Source organism: Salmo salar, chromosome 04 (genome assembly GCF_965601325.2).
Source record: "Salmo salar chromosome 04, fSalSal1, whole genome shotgun sequence".
In the NCBI taxonomy this organism is placed as follows: Eukaryota; Metazoa; Chordata; class Actinopteri; order Salmoniformes; family Salmonidae; genus Salmo; species Salmo salar.
In genome coordinates, this window is record NC_138294.1 from 49,515,488 (window position 1) to 49,530,980 (window position 15,493).

At 42.6% G+C, this 15,493-nt stretch overlaps 1 protein-coding gene and 3 non-coding genes across 10 annotated transcripts; 1 reads left to right on the forward strand and 3 right to left on the reverse strand.

Moving 5' to 3' along the window:
• Positions 1-1,426: 1,426 nt before the first annotated feature.
• LOC106603196 (uncharacterized) lies at positions 1,427-9,143 on the forward strand. Of its 7 annotated transcripts, none has more exons than XM_014196524.3 (7): positions 1,427-1,767; positions 2,669-2,778; positions 6,005-6,106; positions 7,000-7,057; positions 7,285-7,317; positions 7,504-7,655; positions 7,842-9,143. In XM_014196524.3, the coding sequence occupies exons 3-7, from the start codon at positions 6,011-6,013 to the stop codon at positions 8,541-8,543; spliced, it is 1,041 nt and encodes a 346-aa protein (XP_014051999.1). In that variant the 5' UTR covers positions 1,427-1,767; positions 2,669-2,778; positions 6,005-6,010; the 3' UTR covers positions 8,544-9,143. The 7 variants fall into 7 exon arrangements, with proteins under 7 accessions (XP_014051999.1, XP_014051997.1, XP_014052003.1 ...); XM_014196522.3 differs by having other exon boundaries at positions 1,429-1,767; positions 6,982-7,057; XM_014196528.3 differs by lacking the exon at positions 6,005-6,106 and having other exon boundaries at positions 1,429-1,767; positions 6,982-7,057.
• Positions 9,144-14,125: 4,982 nt separating this feature from the next.
• On the reverse strand, positions 14,126-14,199 carry trnat-agu (transfer RNA threonine (anticodon AGU)). Its single transcript has one exon. It is a non-coding gene; the product is annotated as a tRNA-Thr (tRNA).
• A 331-nt stretch (positions 14,200-14,530) lies between these two features.
• trnas-gcu (transfer RNA serine (anticodon GCU)) lies at positions 14,531-14,612 on the reverse strand. The gene has a single exon. It is a non-coding gene; the product is annotated as a tRNA-Ser (tRNA).
• A 385-nt stretch (positions 14,613-14,997) lies between these two features.
• LOC123742642 (U8 small nucleolar RNA) lies at positions 14,998-15,131 on the reverse strand. The gene has a single exon (XR_006769792.1). It is a non-coding gene; the product is annotated as a U8 small nucleolar RNA (small nucleolar RNA).
• Positions 15,132-15,493: the final 362 nt, after the last annotated feature.

The following is a 15,493-nucleotide window of genomic DNA, read 5'->3' on the forward strand; positions in this document are numbered from 1 at the left end:
CACTGAAACTGCATGATTGTAGCGGGTTTACTAATGCATTAGTTCTATTAGCTATGTTGACTATGACATTACTTTAGCTAATACGGTGAGCTAGCTGCCATTATGATATGAAGGTTTGGCTTGAAAAGGTTTTTTCGCCTGGTGACAGACAGCGGATGTGTTGTGCATTGAAGTCCACAAGGGAAGAGGTGAGAGGAGAAGAGCGCGTTGATGTGAGAAGGAATATAGCGAGCTGTTTGTGGCTATGAAAGTGAACCGCTTTCGTGTGATCAGGGGTGTATTCATTCTGTCGATTCTCATGAAAAACGTTTCTTAAACGGAAGCAAACAGAACGGGGATAAACACACCTGAATTTGTCCAATAGAAACTCTTGTTTGCAGCTGTTGGACTAATGATTACACCCTAGGTCAGCTAGATGCAGGCAAGAGTGTGCAAGGCAATATTGAATGTGTCACCGTCTGTCCATGTGTGCACCTACGTTGAATTCATAGGCTAGGTTGAAGCAACCTCATGATTGGGATAGGGACATTTTGAGTAAGGTTTAGGCTACTACATCAATCTATGTTAAACTGGGTGAATGGAATATGAATGACAGTCATCCAATATGCTGTAATAGAAATGAGGCAAAAAAAAATCGTCCTCCCTCATCTTTAATGGCACCGACCGCCACTGCACCACACAGAATGCACTGCAACTGCCTCTGCAACGCAATGGTGGAAGGCAAATACAACATTCCATTGGAAATGAAAGTACTTCTTAACACTGTCGGTGTGATTGAGGCATTACAACACCTGGATGGGTATTTTACATATCAAACTGTCACTCGATGACTAAGTCAATGATGTGCCACGCAACAATTGGTTGAGGCATGCTACGTCTGAGCAAGGGTACGCGACCTCACGCCTTGATCACGCGTATCATCTGGATATGTGTGCAATAAAAGTTCAACATTCACCTTTTGCTACCATTTCTGTCAAGCCTTCTACACATACAGTTTGATGCATACTTTCGATAAATACAACGTATGCCCCACATAGAATGCACTGCAACTGCCTCTGCAACGCAATGCTGCAAGGCAAACGCAGCGTTCCATTGGAAATGAATGTACTACTGGTGTACCAGAATGCAAAAACTCAGTCTGTGTGATCGAGGCGTAAATCTCCCAGTTCTCGTGCTTGCTTCTGCCTCCCTCTGGTAGACTGGCATAATGCAGTTTGTGTCCGAGTTCTGAAATGTTGAAACAAAAATGTATTCGAGGCCCTGGGCTGATATTACAAAGGCTAATTTTGTGAGGGATAAATGTTTACCCAAGATTATCAAATACTGTAGCTAGGTAAAGTAAAATCAAAGTCTCGTACCACTGAGTTTCTAAACATATTGACTCCATGCGTCACAGGCTCCATCCATCCGGTTTGCACGGACAGGGATGACCGTTGAGGACTCGCGGCTTGCCTCGCCCTGTTTTGCAACATCGAAGCAGCATTTTGAAGACATTCGTTAAAAAAAAAAAAAATGTATCCTTTCGTTGATATAGGATGGAAGTTTCACTAGCGCAACTACTTTTTTCATGTCTGAAAAGCCAGTAAATGAGAAATGGAGTGCCGGTACTATTTGATGAGCGGAGGAAAATTGATTTCGTTTAAGAGATATGGCTGTGAAGCCATGTGCTTCTTTGTTTACAAAAACAGAGGCTGTTGGTGGAGTGGTGAAATTGCGTGAATAGTTCTTTAAAGAATTTGGACTTGTAAGAAGTGAGCCGCACAACCGGTAAGGAAGTCTGCGTTTTAGTCTAGTTGAAGACTAATATAATGCATTGGTTGTCCTTTTTTGTTGTCGCGTGAGACATAAAACGCGTGGATGTACTTTGTCGATGGCCTTTGACATGCGCGCGCCTATTTCGGATTATTTTGGCCTCAATGTTGCTTTGACCATCAAACCAGAAATTGTTTGAGTAAATTAGTTAAATCTTTCGCCAATTACCGCTATGGAACTTGTCATAATCATGATTCATGCGTGGAAACGCCGGATTGTGTGTAGCCACTAGCCAGCTTGCTAACGTTAGCTAGCTAGCTAGTTACGCAACAAAGAGATTTCGGAAGGAGGGTAAAGACCCCTGAAGAAAGTGGCACAAATTTTACCTTTCATTAGCTGCATTTGTAAGGAGGAAAATCTCAAAGAGCCCAAAGTTTGAAGCTCTGAACTAAATCACCAGATCGATTGTCTATCTAGTTAGATTTACCTAACTATACTGTTTGATTTGTCATAATAGCTAAATGTGTCATGACTCGTGCATTTGCTCATTTTGGAAGTGCACTTTCACATTCGATATTTTGGAGAATAATTGACTGCGCACTGAAACCTATTTACTCGAAGCCAGTCTATTCTGCAGTAGATTGGCGCTCTAATAACTTTGCATAGCGCGTACATTTACTATTACAGGGACGTCCTCATGTGGATTTTATGTGGGGGAGGGAAGGTCACGTGGGTAAAACGTTTGTTTACAATCAACCTCTGCAACCCCCACACACACCAGTTCCTCCATTAGTTTGGTTGAGGCTATGGTCATTCCTACGCGAATGTTTTACAATGTTACGTTATTTATGGATTTTTGTTATTGTGGATTCATGATTTGTTATTCAGATATTAACATGCAATATTATTTTCCCAGTACCTGCAACTTGCCTGGAGCAGTCTTCAGACAGTGGGACAAACTGTATCTGCCAACTCAATGCCTAGTTTCAATTCCCTAGGATTGGGTCAAACTGACCATTCGTAAGGGTGAGTGTTGTGGACTGTGGGAACATGGAAGAGTCTATGTATAAACATTTTGCTTGCATCTTTTTAACACTTCACCCCCTAATTACATACCATTAAATTAATGTTTTGAGACCCCTGATGTCTTGCAATGTTTACTGAGAATGTGCTTTGTGGGGAGCTTGTCTGCTATGTAATAAAGTGCTTACAGTGCAGGTAATGGTTATGTCCTACCTACCGCAATGTGAGCACTTCTGTCACAAGGCAGATGTCCTATCTACTCAAATCTGACGTGGTCATCCAACATTTTGGTGAAAGAAAGAAGTCATTGTATTTTCCCTATTACATAGTTTCTGTAATTTTTTTAAAACTAGGCAAGTCAGTTGAGAATAAAGTCTTATTTTACAATGACGGCCTACCGGGGATTAGTGGGTTAACTGCCTTGTTCAGGGGCAGAACGACAGATTCTTTTCTTTGTCAGCTCGGGGATTCGATCCAGCAACCTTTCAGTTATTGGCCCAACGCTCTAACCATTAGGCTACCTGCCACCCCATAAATGGTGGGAACCACTGAACTTGCTGTTTTTGCCCATTGGTGTCAAAAGTGCTGTTTGTGCAGGTAGATAAACTCATCAGACCTACTGCAAAACCAGCACTTCCTGACTCACAGGGTGCACCACTCATCCTGTTCCACCAGAGGGTAGGAATTCCTTGGTCGCAGTTGCTGCAAATAACGAAAGCACAGCCCAGATGCTCTGTCTCTGATGTGAATTCACAAAGGTTTATATCCCTTGAAAACATCCAACTACGTTGCTGCTGGTTCTGGTCAGCTTTGCTGGGTGATCAGCCTGTGCACCTCAGTCGCTGTGCAAACCCATGCAAAACTGACTATAACTGGAACTGATCACCCTTCCTGACCCCTTGTCAACACAAATAAACCTAATATCGACTTGCACCTTTGCTGTCTCATCTTTGACCCAAATAGGGCCCTTTAGCTACTAGGATAGCTGTCTGAGTCACACAGCTTGTCTCTTTCCCTGAACAGCCCAGGAGTCATTTTGTTTCACAATTTTCTCTAATTTATTGTAATTTAGTAGAACATGCTATGCTTCCTTGTGGTTTTACATTCTAAGTGGGGCCACTAAGACTGGCTTGTGTTGAGAGGCGGAGTCTTGGGCAATTGCCGGCAATCTTAAGAGGCATTGCACTTGTCTCGGTCTGACAGCACTGGCAGAGCGCGACCACTGGAGTAGATCACATGGGAGGTGACATACAGAAAACAGGCAGGGCAAGAATGTCACCCATATTTCTGTAAAGGATTGTACAGTGGAGGATAGTAAGATCACATGGCAAACAGTACATGAGAGGTATTTGAAATGTGACATGAAGTGAATGTTTAGATGAACAAGTCAGAAATAAAGTCTTTGTTTGGACCCTATCTATCTTGCATTGAGACTCTGTTTTGTTGTAGAATAGGAAAGAATGAAGTGAACTCTACTGTAGCTTGAAGGTATTTTGTAATCATGCAATAGTAATAATACAGCTTTGTGTTAAGTAGTAAATCAAAATGGTACTTGTTATTAGGTTGACGACAAATCAAATATTCGCAATGACAATCTATCCCCTCGGTCTTGAGGAGGACAGCAGTCTTTCTTACCTACAACATCCCAACTTGTGGCAAAGGCCAGTGACGAATAACATTTTGAACATCATGCCATATATATTTTTATACTGCATCAATCAAATGTATTTTATAAAGCCCTTTTTACATCAGCAGTTGTCACAAAGTTCTTTATAGATACCCAGCCTAAAACCCCGAAATACTATTGAACATTGTTTTATCCCTAATGTGGAGCATTGGAGAGGTGTCATGCATGGCTGGGAAAGAATACCTTTAGCAGTATTATGAGTGCTCCTAAAGGATATAATATGACATTTCCACTCTCTGCCATATAATGGTAGTGATATAATGGTGGTATGTTGTCATAATGTGTGCCCCAAAACACAACTTCTAATTTTCCTTGGAATGTATGTCTTTGAAGGGGGTGAGGATAGACTGGTCAGAACAGGCTGGCAATGAAAGTGGTTTATAATCCTCTGCTATATCATTACACGATATTCTTTGATTATTATGGTGAGTGTGTTTCTCTCAGGGTCTCCCCAATGTTATTGCGCATTTCTCAGATTCCTGCCCTGTCCCCCTCACACCTGTTTAAACGCCCCTCTGCCTCCTTAAAAGTGCGGCTCTAGCCCGTTCAGGGGGCCTCTGATTCTGCCTATGCCACGACTACAGCCCAGATGAAGGCCCCTACAGCCATATTGCCACTCCTCAGTTCCCCTTTTCCATTGATGTTAAAACATTTTTTTACAAATAATTTCTGTAGGTGTACAAATAGGCCTAATGTTCCTCCTTAGGTGTTTTTAGATAGTAGTGACTGTTCTCAAAGTGAAGAATTAAAGGATGTGGCCCCTTGCCACATCTGTCTGATTCATGGAGGGTAGTGATTATCTGTGGGCTTTCTCAATGCCCGGTGGCGAACACGAAGACAAGGTACTGTTATTTGCCTTAAAGATCGCAGAGGTACAATGTATTTGTCTCTCTAAGGGTGATGGTAAAGTAATGCAATATGAGTTCTGACAGCAATTTGGCAGAAGCTTGCTGTGTGTATGTAGCATTCTATACTAATCCATGTCATACAGACTATTTGAGTTGGCAGTGTTCTAGAGCCCTAGAATTTGAATGTGCAAACTGCTAATGATGACCTGTGGTTATGCTCGGTGTACTTTTAGTGATGTAGACCTGCCTCAAAGAAACAAAAGTGTTGTCATTTGTTAGTAACCTGTTACAAGGCAGTAAAGACTACTTTTGATATCCTTTTCCAGCGTTATTTACTTGAAACAGAAGTCAACCCTACACCCCCAACCTAATTATTGTCTTGCCAAGTAACAGAAGTTAAAATGGAAAACCCCCGCTGTTTTGAGAGAAGGGGTTAATTTTGCTGTTCAAGCAGGTTTCGTCAAGAAAATGGCTCTTTTGCTAATATTACACCCTTGGAGTCCAACACATGTCTGAACAGAGGTGAACTTGAAAAGGGGTTGAAAGTTTCAAGTATTCTGTACTGGGACATTTTAGAACTCATTTGGCGTACGTGTGTCAGTTGATGATGATCATCATGCAATACCATATTGGTATACACATGACATGAAGAGAGAGCCTACAATGTATCTCTTCTGAAGAGTATTTCTAACAGGACCAAATGCAGCTGAGTGAGGCCAAAACATCAAGGGACCCTACCGCCCCATGCACACTTTCTGGACTCAGCGGGTGCCTGGCTGTCACGATTTTACGAGTTGTAAGCCTATTTCATTTGAAGTTTCCCTTTTATCGTTAATTCCCTCGGGTGCACACTTATTATAGTGCTTAATGAGCGCTTTAACCATGTCCACGTCTCAAGAAGAAAAGGATGGTGGAGGTGCAAGGGGGTGGAGTTACTTGGGGTCAATAGCCAATGGAAAGCATCCAAATTATGAGTGGCATTGAGTTCAGTATTTATGAACTGCGAAGTTGTCTCAAACTGACACTGGACTGGGAGAGAGATACACGTACAGGCGAGTAAGAAAATGATCTGCTTCATATAATATGTGCTTTGATCATTAGGCTGGTCAAGAGGCCTGACTAGGTTCATTCAATTAATATATTTATCATTATTGTATAAGGGGAAGTTTGAATGCATGCATCAATGATTGATTGTGGATCTAAAACAGGATTTCTTTAAATGAGTTAATTGATGCTGTGGACATAAGCTGGAGCACCAGAGCCTTTGCTGGAGTGAAGTGGGAAGATCTTTATATTCTATATAAAATGTCACTGCTGCTCAGTCAAGGTGTAACTTGTCAGTTTAGGGTCATGTATGATGTAATTCATCTATTATAAGGTGGACTGGCGATTTGAATTGATTCATGTGGTAAATTGAAAGCTTTCTGTGTAGTCTGATAAAAGTGAAAGGATATTTTGATGTAGGTAGTTTCAATGTGAAAGAAACTAGTCAGTTTATCATCCAATGTGCCAATACAGCTACTAAGTGAACAGCAAGTGTTAGTGTTCTATGATCAAAACAGAAGAAAATATAATTGATACTGTATTTTACACCAGTCAAGTGTCTGTTTGTGTGTTCTATGATCAAAGCAGAAGAAAATAGAATTCATACTGTATTTTACACCAGTCAAGTGTCTGTGTGTTTTCCAGGTGGCAAGGATGATTTCTCAGGTTCTCCTGACGGGGACACTATGTTGCCTACTCCCAGGTCTGTTTCCACTCTAAACCAACATATATGCCAAGATGGCAACTAAATATAGCATATAGAACAGGGGCATAGCTTTCTATTGCAAACGTGATAACGCAAACAGATCTTATGAACTAGAAAGTTATAAAGTTTTCCGAAACTTCTGCGTCTGCGGATATTTCTGCAGCAAGACCCCTCTCAACACCTCTGACCCTGTTGTATTCTCTATCCCTTATCCCTCTCTGCAGGTTTGCTGGATGCTACACCTCTGAAGGCTAGAGGTAAAAGAAAATACAACAATGGCATGTGCTTGTTTTACTGTGTAGCCTAATCTTTGATTTATGTTTGACTTGCGTATGTGTGTGCGAGTGTTCGCACATGCAAGAAAAAAAGGTGTCATTATATTTCCTGAATGTTTTTTTCTCCATCCCCCTCTCTTCCACCATGATTCCTGTCATTAAATGCAGCTGTGAGGGAGGTCAGCATCGACTCTGCCCAGGCTCATGGCTTCCAGTCTCAGTCACGCCCCAAACGGAACGTCGATCCCAAGTGGCACCGCGGCACGCCTGATTTCCAGTCCTACTACAAATTCTACAACAGCATCGGCCATATTGAAGGAGTGAGTAAAGGGATCATATCATGAGACACTTAAAGCAGATTTTTCATCACTGTAATGAATGTTAAACAGAATTTAATACAGGTTCTTGTCATCTGCCCATTCCTCAACCCACCTGATCACTTATTTTGTCTTTCCCTCCCTCTCTCATTCTCAAACCCTGTGTGGATCTCTCTCTATTCCTCCCAGCTGTATGAGATTGACAGGCTCAGGATACTGTATCAGCAGATGCGTCACCTGGAGCAGGTCTATGGGCCTGACGCCTCACGCTACCAGAATGCCCTGGGTGTGATAACCCCACCACCCACCACCGCAGCTCCTACTACCACCACACTGCCTGCTACCACTCCTACTACCCCAGCACCACTTTCTTTTACTAAGACTGACGTCCTGTATCTGTGTAACCCCAAAGACCCCCTCTGTAAAGCTCACATCGTCTACCTGCCTGCAGGGGCCATCCCGGTCCTCTGTGACCCACGCTACAACCCTGCCTGCAAACCCCAAACTGGCAAGGTGGTCATTCCTGCTGTACCTATGGAGCCAGCTCCTGCAGCACCTCTGGTGCCAGCTGTTGAAGCACCACCTCCACCTCCACGATCTCTTAAGAAGTCTCTCAAACCTCCTCGTCCTCCTCCCATTGTCATTAAAGGGATGGAGTATGACTGTGACCCTTACTGGGACCCTGACTGCCTGATCGATCACCCACCTCGCCCTGTCAAGGCGACTGAGCCACTACCACCACCCCATACTCTCCCCGTTGTTGTGGAGGAGAAGGAGGGGAAGGAAGAAGTTGCTCCTGAGGAGACCAAAACACCTTTTGACCTGCGTGATTTCCGGCGTGACCTCTTTGACCCTTACCGCTATTCTGACCAAGCCCCTGACCCCCAGTAGATGATTAAAACAACAGAAAATGGACATACAAATAAAACAGTAGTGTTAGTTTATAACAGAAGGTCAGTAAACAAATACAGGTAGGACTGTGAACAAAACCATATAACTTTTATTTTACATAATTCCCCCCCAAGTATGACACTTTTTCACTTCCATCAGAGAATATGGTTTCAGTTTTAGAGACAAGCCTTATAAAATCTTGTATTCAATGTGTGTATGTGTGCCTGTTATTTTCCTTAACATTAGGACATTTGTCGGGGCGTGGACTCTACGAGGTGTTGAAAGCGTTCCACAGACACAGTTGTGTTGGCTGGATGTCCTTTTGATACCATTTTTGATACACACAGGAAACTGTTGAGCGTGAAACCCAGCAGCGTTGCAGTTCTTGAAACACTCAAACCGTTGTTCCTGGCGTCTACTACCATACCCCGTTCAAAGTCACTCAAATCTTTTGTCTTGTCAATTCACCCTCTGAATGGAACACATACACAATCCATGTCTCAAGGCTTAAAAATCCTTCTTTAACCTGTCTCCTCCCCTTCATCCACACTGATTGAAGTGGATTTATCAAGTGACATCAATAAAGGATCATAGCTTTCACCTGGATTCACCTGGTCAGTCTATGTCATGGAAAGAGCGGGTGTTCCTGATGTTTTGTACACTCAGTGTATACAGTGCATTCGGAAAGTATTCAGACCCCTTCACTTTTTCCACATTTTGTAAAAATTGTTTGTCGTTTTTTTTCCTCCATCAATCTACACACAATACCCCATAATGACAAAGCAAAAACAGGTTTTTATTCACAGCAAATATATAAAACTGAAATTTGACATTTACATAAGTATTCAGACCCTTTACTCAGTACTTTGTTGAAGCACCGCTTGCAGCGATTACAGCCTCGAGTCTTCTTGGGTATGATGCTACACCTGTATTTGAGGAGTTTCTCCCGTTCTTCTCTGCAGATCCTCTCAAGCTCTGTCAGGTTGGATGGGGAGGGTTGCTGCACAGATATTTTCAGGTCTCTCCAGAGATGTTAGATCGGGTTCGGGCTCTGGCTGGGCCACTCAAGGACATGAGACTTGTCTCGAAGGCACTCCTGCATTGTCTTGGCTGTGTGCTTAGGGTCGTTGTCCTGTTGGAAGGTGAACCTTCACCCCAGTCTGAGCGCTCTGGAGCAGGTTTTCATCAAGGACCTCTCTGTACTTTGCTCCATTCATCTTTCCCTCGATCCTGACTAGTCTCCCAGTCCCTGCCGCGGAAAAACATCCAGACAGCATTATGCTGCCACCACCATGCTTCTCCGTAGGGATGTTATTGGCCAGGTGATGAGCAGTGCCGGCTTTCCTCCAGACGTGACGCTTGGCATTCAGACCAAGGAGTTCAATCTTGGTTTTATCAGACCAGAGAATCTTGTTTCTCATGGTCTGAGATTCCTATAGATGCCTTTAGGATAACTCCAAGCAGGCTGTCATGTGCCTTTACTGAGGCTTCCTTCTGGTTTGGTGGAGTGCTGCAGAGATGGTTGTCCTTCTGGAAGGTTCTCCCATCTCCACAGACGAACTCTGGAGCTCTGTCAGAGTGACCATCGGGTTCTTGGTCACTTCCCTGACCAAGGCCCTTCTCACCGATTGCTTAGTTTGACCGGGCGGCCAGCTCTAGGAAGAGTGTTGGTTCCAAACTTCTTCCGTTTTAAGATTTTTTATTTTTTATTTAACCAGGTAGGGCTCATTGAGATTTGAAAACTCTTTTTCAAGAGCGTCCTGGCCAAGATAGGCAGCACCAAGTCATTACACGATTACAGACAACATGAAAAACTACAAGTAATCTAGTAAAAACCATAGAATTCACAAGAGTATACAAAATCATAAAACAGCACATTAATAACCTTGACATGTGTGGGAATCAGCCTCAATCCTTCATCAGTGATTTAAAAACACCAATCGGGACAAGTTCTTCCAGTTTACAAGTACACTGCTCAAAAAAATAAAGGGAACACTTAAACAACACAATGTAACTCCAAGTCAATCACATTTCTGTGAAATCAAACTGTCCACTTAGGAAGCAACACTGATTGACAATAAATTTCACATGCTGTTGTGCAAATGGAATAGACAACAGGTGGAAATTAGCAAGACACCCCCAATAAAGGAGTGCTTCTGCAGGTGGGGACCACAGACCACTTCTCAGTTCCTATGCTTCTTGGCTGATGTTTTGGTCACTTTTGAATGCTGGCGGTGCTTTCACTCTAGTGGTAGCATGAGACGGAGTCTACAACCCACATAAGTGGCTTAGGTAGTGCAGCTCATCCAGGATGGCACATCAATGCGAGCTGTGGCAAGAAGGTTTGCTGTGTCTGTCAGCGTTGTGTCCAGAGCATGGAGGCGCTACCAGGAGACAGGCCAGTACATCAGGAGACGTGGAGGAGGCCGTAGGAGGGCAACAACCCAGCAGCAGGACCGCTACCTCCGCCTTTGTGCAAGGAGGAGCAGGAGAAGCACTGCCAGAGCCCTGCAAAATGACCTCCAGCAGGCCACAAATGTGCATGTGCCTGCTCAAATGGTCAGAAACAGACTCCATGAGGGTGGTATGAGGGCCCGACGTCCACAGGTGGGGGTTGTGCTTACAGCCCAACACCGTGCAGGACGTTTGGCATTTGCCAGAGAACACCAAGATTGGCAAATTCGCCACTGGCGCCCTGTGCTCTTCACAGATGAAAGCAGGTTCACACTGAGCACGTGACAGACGTGACAGAGTCTGGAGACGCCGTGGAGAACGTTCTGTTGCCTGCAACATCCTCCAGCATGACCGGTTTGGCGATGGGTCAGTCATGGTGTGGGGTGGCATTTCTTTGGGGTGCCGCACAGCCCTCCATGTGCTCGCCAGAGGTAGCCTGACTGCCATTAGGTACCGAGATGAGATCCTCAGACCCCTTGTGAGACCATATGCTGGTGCGGTTGGCCCTGGGTTCCTCCTAATGCAAGACAATGCTAGACCTCATGTGGCTGGAGTGTGTCAGCAATGCCTGCAAGAGGAAGGCATTGATGCTATGGACTGGCCCGCCCGTTCCCCAGACCTGAATCCAATTGAGCACATCTGGGACATCATGTCTCGCTCCATCCACCAACGCCACGTTGCACCACAGACTGTCCAGGAGTTGGCGGATGCTTTAGTCCAGGTCTGGGAGGAGATCCCTCAGGAGACCATCCGCCACCTCATCAGGAGCATGCCCAGGCGTTGTAGGGAGGTCATACAGGCACGTGGAGGCCACACACACTACTGAGCCTCATTTTGACTTGTTTAAAGGACATTACATCAAAGTTGGATCAGCCTGTAGTGTGGTTTTCCACTTTAATTTTGAGTGTGACTCCAAATCCAGACCTCCATGGGTTGATAAATTGGATTCCCATTGATTATTTTTATGTGATTTTGTTGTCAACACATTCAACTATGTAAAGAAAAAAGTATTTAATAAGATTATTTCTTTCATTCAGATCTAGGATGTGTTGTTTAAGTGTTCCCTTTATTTTTTTGAGCAGTATATTTTGTAAGGCGTTCCAAGCCGATGGCGCAGAGTACATAAAAGCCCTTTTACCAAATTCAGTTCGGGCATTTGGAACAGTTAGCAGGATAAAGTTCTGCGAATGAAAGGAGTATGTAGGCCACTGTGTTCTTGGAGACCTTCAATGCTGCAAAAATGTTTCGGTACCCTTCCCCAGATCTGTGCCTCAGCACAATCCTGTCTCGGCGCTCTACGGACAATTCCTTCAACCTCTGCTCTGACATGTACTGTTGGACCTTATATAGACAGGTGTGTGCCTTTCCAAATCATGTCCAATCAATTGAATTTACCACAGGTGGACTCATATCAAGTTGTAGAAACATCTCAAGGATGATCAATGGAAACAGGATGCATCTGAGCTCAATTTTGAGTCTCATAGCAAAGGGTCTGAATACTTATGTAAATAGGGTATGTTTTTTTATTTTGAATAAATTTGCTAACATTTCTAAAAAAACTGTTTTTGCTTTGTCATTATTGGGTATTGTGTGATGATTTCAAAAATAAATACGTTACAGCCTTATTCTAAAATGTAACAACATGTGACGTGGAAAAAAATGAAGGGTTCTGAATACTTTCTGAATTCACTGTATTGATTGTGGTCAAAGGGCGCTCTCCAGTGGTGAGAAACAGAAAATGAATCCAGTTCTCTGGACAGTGTTATGAAAATAGACTGGAATATTTTATAAATGTGTAGTGTTCGCATTTTCTAAGGTTTGGATGCTGTAACACACTATGCTAGAGTATTAATGACTGGGAAATTGGCAGGACCAATTTGTGTGTGAGTATGTCGACATATGTGAGTATGTATAATTATGTTCTTATTAAGTCGCTACCTGTGCATAGTTTTTATTTATTGTTTTAACTTTTCACCTTTGAGCAGTCTATGGCGCTGGATTTAGGCTCCAGTCTCTGGAGGCGTGTTTTCGAATTCCGCCGCTGCCATATGAGTTTCTATAGCCTTTCTCGCGGTGATCCTATGGTCATATGCTCACTTAATCAATCGCTGTAGTATCATGTAAATATGTCGCCTGACGACTCCAATTAGTCGGCCGGTCTATATTCGCTACATACATCCAATCTAAAACTGCAATCATTGAAATTGTTAGGAGAAATAACGTAGCAGGTTTAGGAAAAAAGGGTTAGGGTTAGCGAAAATGCACACCTAACCACTCCTAACCAGCATTGGGCAACCTGTCATCAGCATCTGGCTCTGAGGACCATTCCTCGGAGACGAGGCCTACCACAAACTATTCAATAGAATTCCATATTGTATTCTGTCTCCGTTGTCATTCAGTTAAAGATGCACTATCCCTAATTTCAGTTTGTGCGACAAAACAAGCAAGTGTGGTGTAACGAGTCATTGTACTATTTAAACCGCTGTGAAGTATATTTTCCATAACCCAAAATATTGCATTTTCAGCTCTTTAAAGAGAGTGTACAAAATAGAACGTAAAATGCCAAAACAAACTTAAGAACGGAAAGTTTAGAAATAGCCCACATAGATCAGATCTTCTTCGATTTGCTTTCATTGAGAATGACAGATCTATAACCCACATTTCTATGTGAATTTGGCCAGATCGACCAAAAAGTTACATATTGCAGCTTTAAGCCTGTACTTGATTGAACTTCATCCTGCAGCCATCGCCTGCATTGTGGGACGTTATATTGTCAACCAATCATTTGTAGTTTTGTAGATGCGAAGACCACTCAAACGAGCCCCCAATCGTCTATCGCCGTGCCGTAGTGTTTGTACGAAGCAATATGTTTTGGTAGCCAGGCAAGTGAACATGATAAAATAACATATTATATATAACATATAGTAACATATAATAACATATAGTATATATAACATATATAAAACATATATTGACAGTAATATAGCTGACAGCAAAAAATGAAGAAATATAGATTGTTGAACTGCAAAGCACCAAGTACTCTACCGGACATTTGCATTTCTGTGAAATGAATTAGTGACTGATACTTCATACACCCTTTATAACTCAATGAAGTGGACAAAGGTAAAAGGCACCGCTGAGATTCGAACTCAGGATCTCCTGTTTACTAGACAGGCGCTTTAACCATCTAAGCCACGGCACCGCCTGCAACTTTAAGAGCGGAGTGTTTTTTTGTACGTTGAATTAAGTGCGAAACTGATTCCGACTGTAGGTATTAATAGCATGCTATTTTAATGGTGACTAAATCATTTAGCCTGTAAATTAGTCAAATATAGAACATTTAACTCATGTATACAGGATTTGTAAATGTTTGTGATTAGGCCTACATTAAATTACATTTCACTATACAGCTCCGCATCCAAATATTATTTTCAAACATATGAAATACAGTTTCTTAAATACTCGAATAGAATTCTAGCTGTACGTAACATAACCAATTACAAATCTTCCATCAATGACAAAATCACTTGTAACGACGAGGATGGGATTCGAACCCACGCGTGCAGAGCACAATGGATTAGCAGTCCATCGCCTTAACCACTCGGCCACCTCGTCGCATATATGAACGTTGTTCCAGTACCATATTATGGAAAATACTATATTATAGAAAATAACTCTGAGCAACAAATTTGAGTTGTCAACTATATCTACCAATTCCCATTAGAGGTCAAATCTCCTGGTAGTTGTTGTGAATTTGTTAGATTACTTCTTAGATATTACTGCACTGTCGGAACTAGAAGCACAAGCATTTCGCTACACTCGCATAACATCTGCTAACCATGTGTTTGTGACCAATAACATTTTACTTGATTTATACAGTACCACATTGGAAGCAGTATTTTGAAGGGAGCGGAAGACTTGTTCAACATTCATTCGAAGACGGTAGCATACGCACAGAATCACAGGTTTACTTTCACATTATGTATTTCATCGTCAGCTGATCAGAACGGGATCCTCGGAGTGTTGTCGTTCTCCGAAGATCAGGTGAGAATAATCATTTCTCATCAAATTCCATTCATCATGTTCTGATACTTCATTACTGAAGTAACAGGTAAGGATATACCTCACTGACGATACTGCAACACAATGGCAGCAATGGTCAAGAATGTGTGGCAACTAATTTTAGGTCATGGTTACAATATTACATTTTAGCCAATGCTGATACATTTCAAACCGTAATTCCATGTCAGCCCTACACAAATGTGTATTTTGTATCCCTATCGTTACATTTACGTACATGTCATGGAAAGTCAGTGTCTTTTACTTATTAGAGAATGCTTTGCGGCAAATATTAGCATAACCTCAGCATCACCAGCCTTCCCATTGGTGCATACTCTGGTTGGTTTATTTGCTTTTAAAGTGGCACGTTTATACTATCATCTTGATGACACAACCTATTTTTACAAGCAAACGTTTTGTGGTGAACTTTGTCCAAA

Coding starts and splice junctions, on each gene's coding strand:
- LOC106603196 (XM_014196522.3), top strand. CDS start 6,011: ATGCAGCTGAGTGAGGCCAAAACATCAAGGGACCCTACCGCCCCATGC. Junction 7,318..7,503: donor TACACCTCTGAAGGCTAGAG/GTAAAAGAAAAT, acceptor CATTAAATGCAG/CTGTGAGGGAGGTCAGCATC. Junction 7,656..7,841: donor GCATCGGCCATATTGAAGGA/GTGAGTAAAGGG, acceptor TATTCCTCCCAG/CTGTATGAGATTGACAGGCT.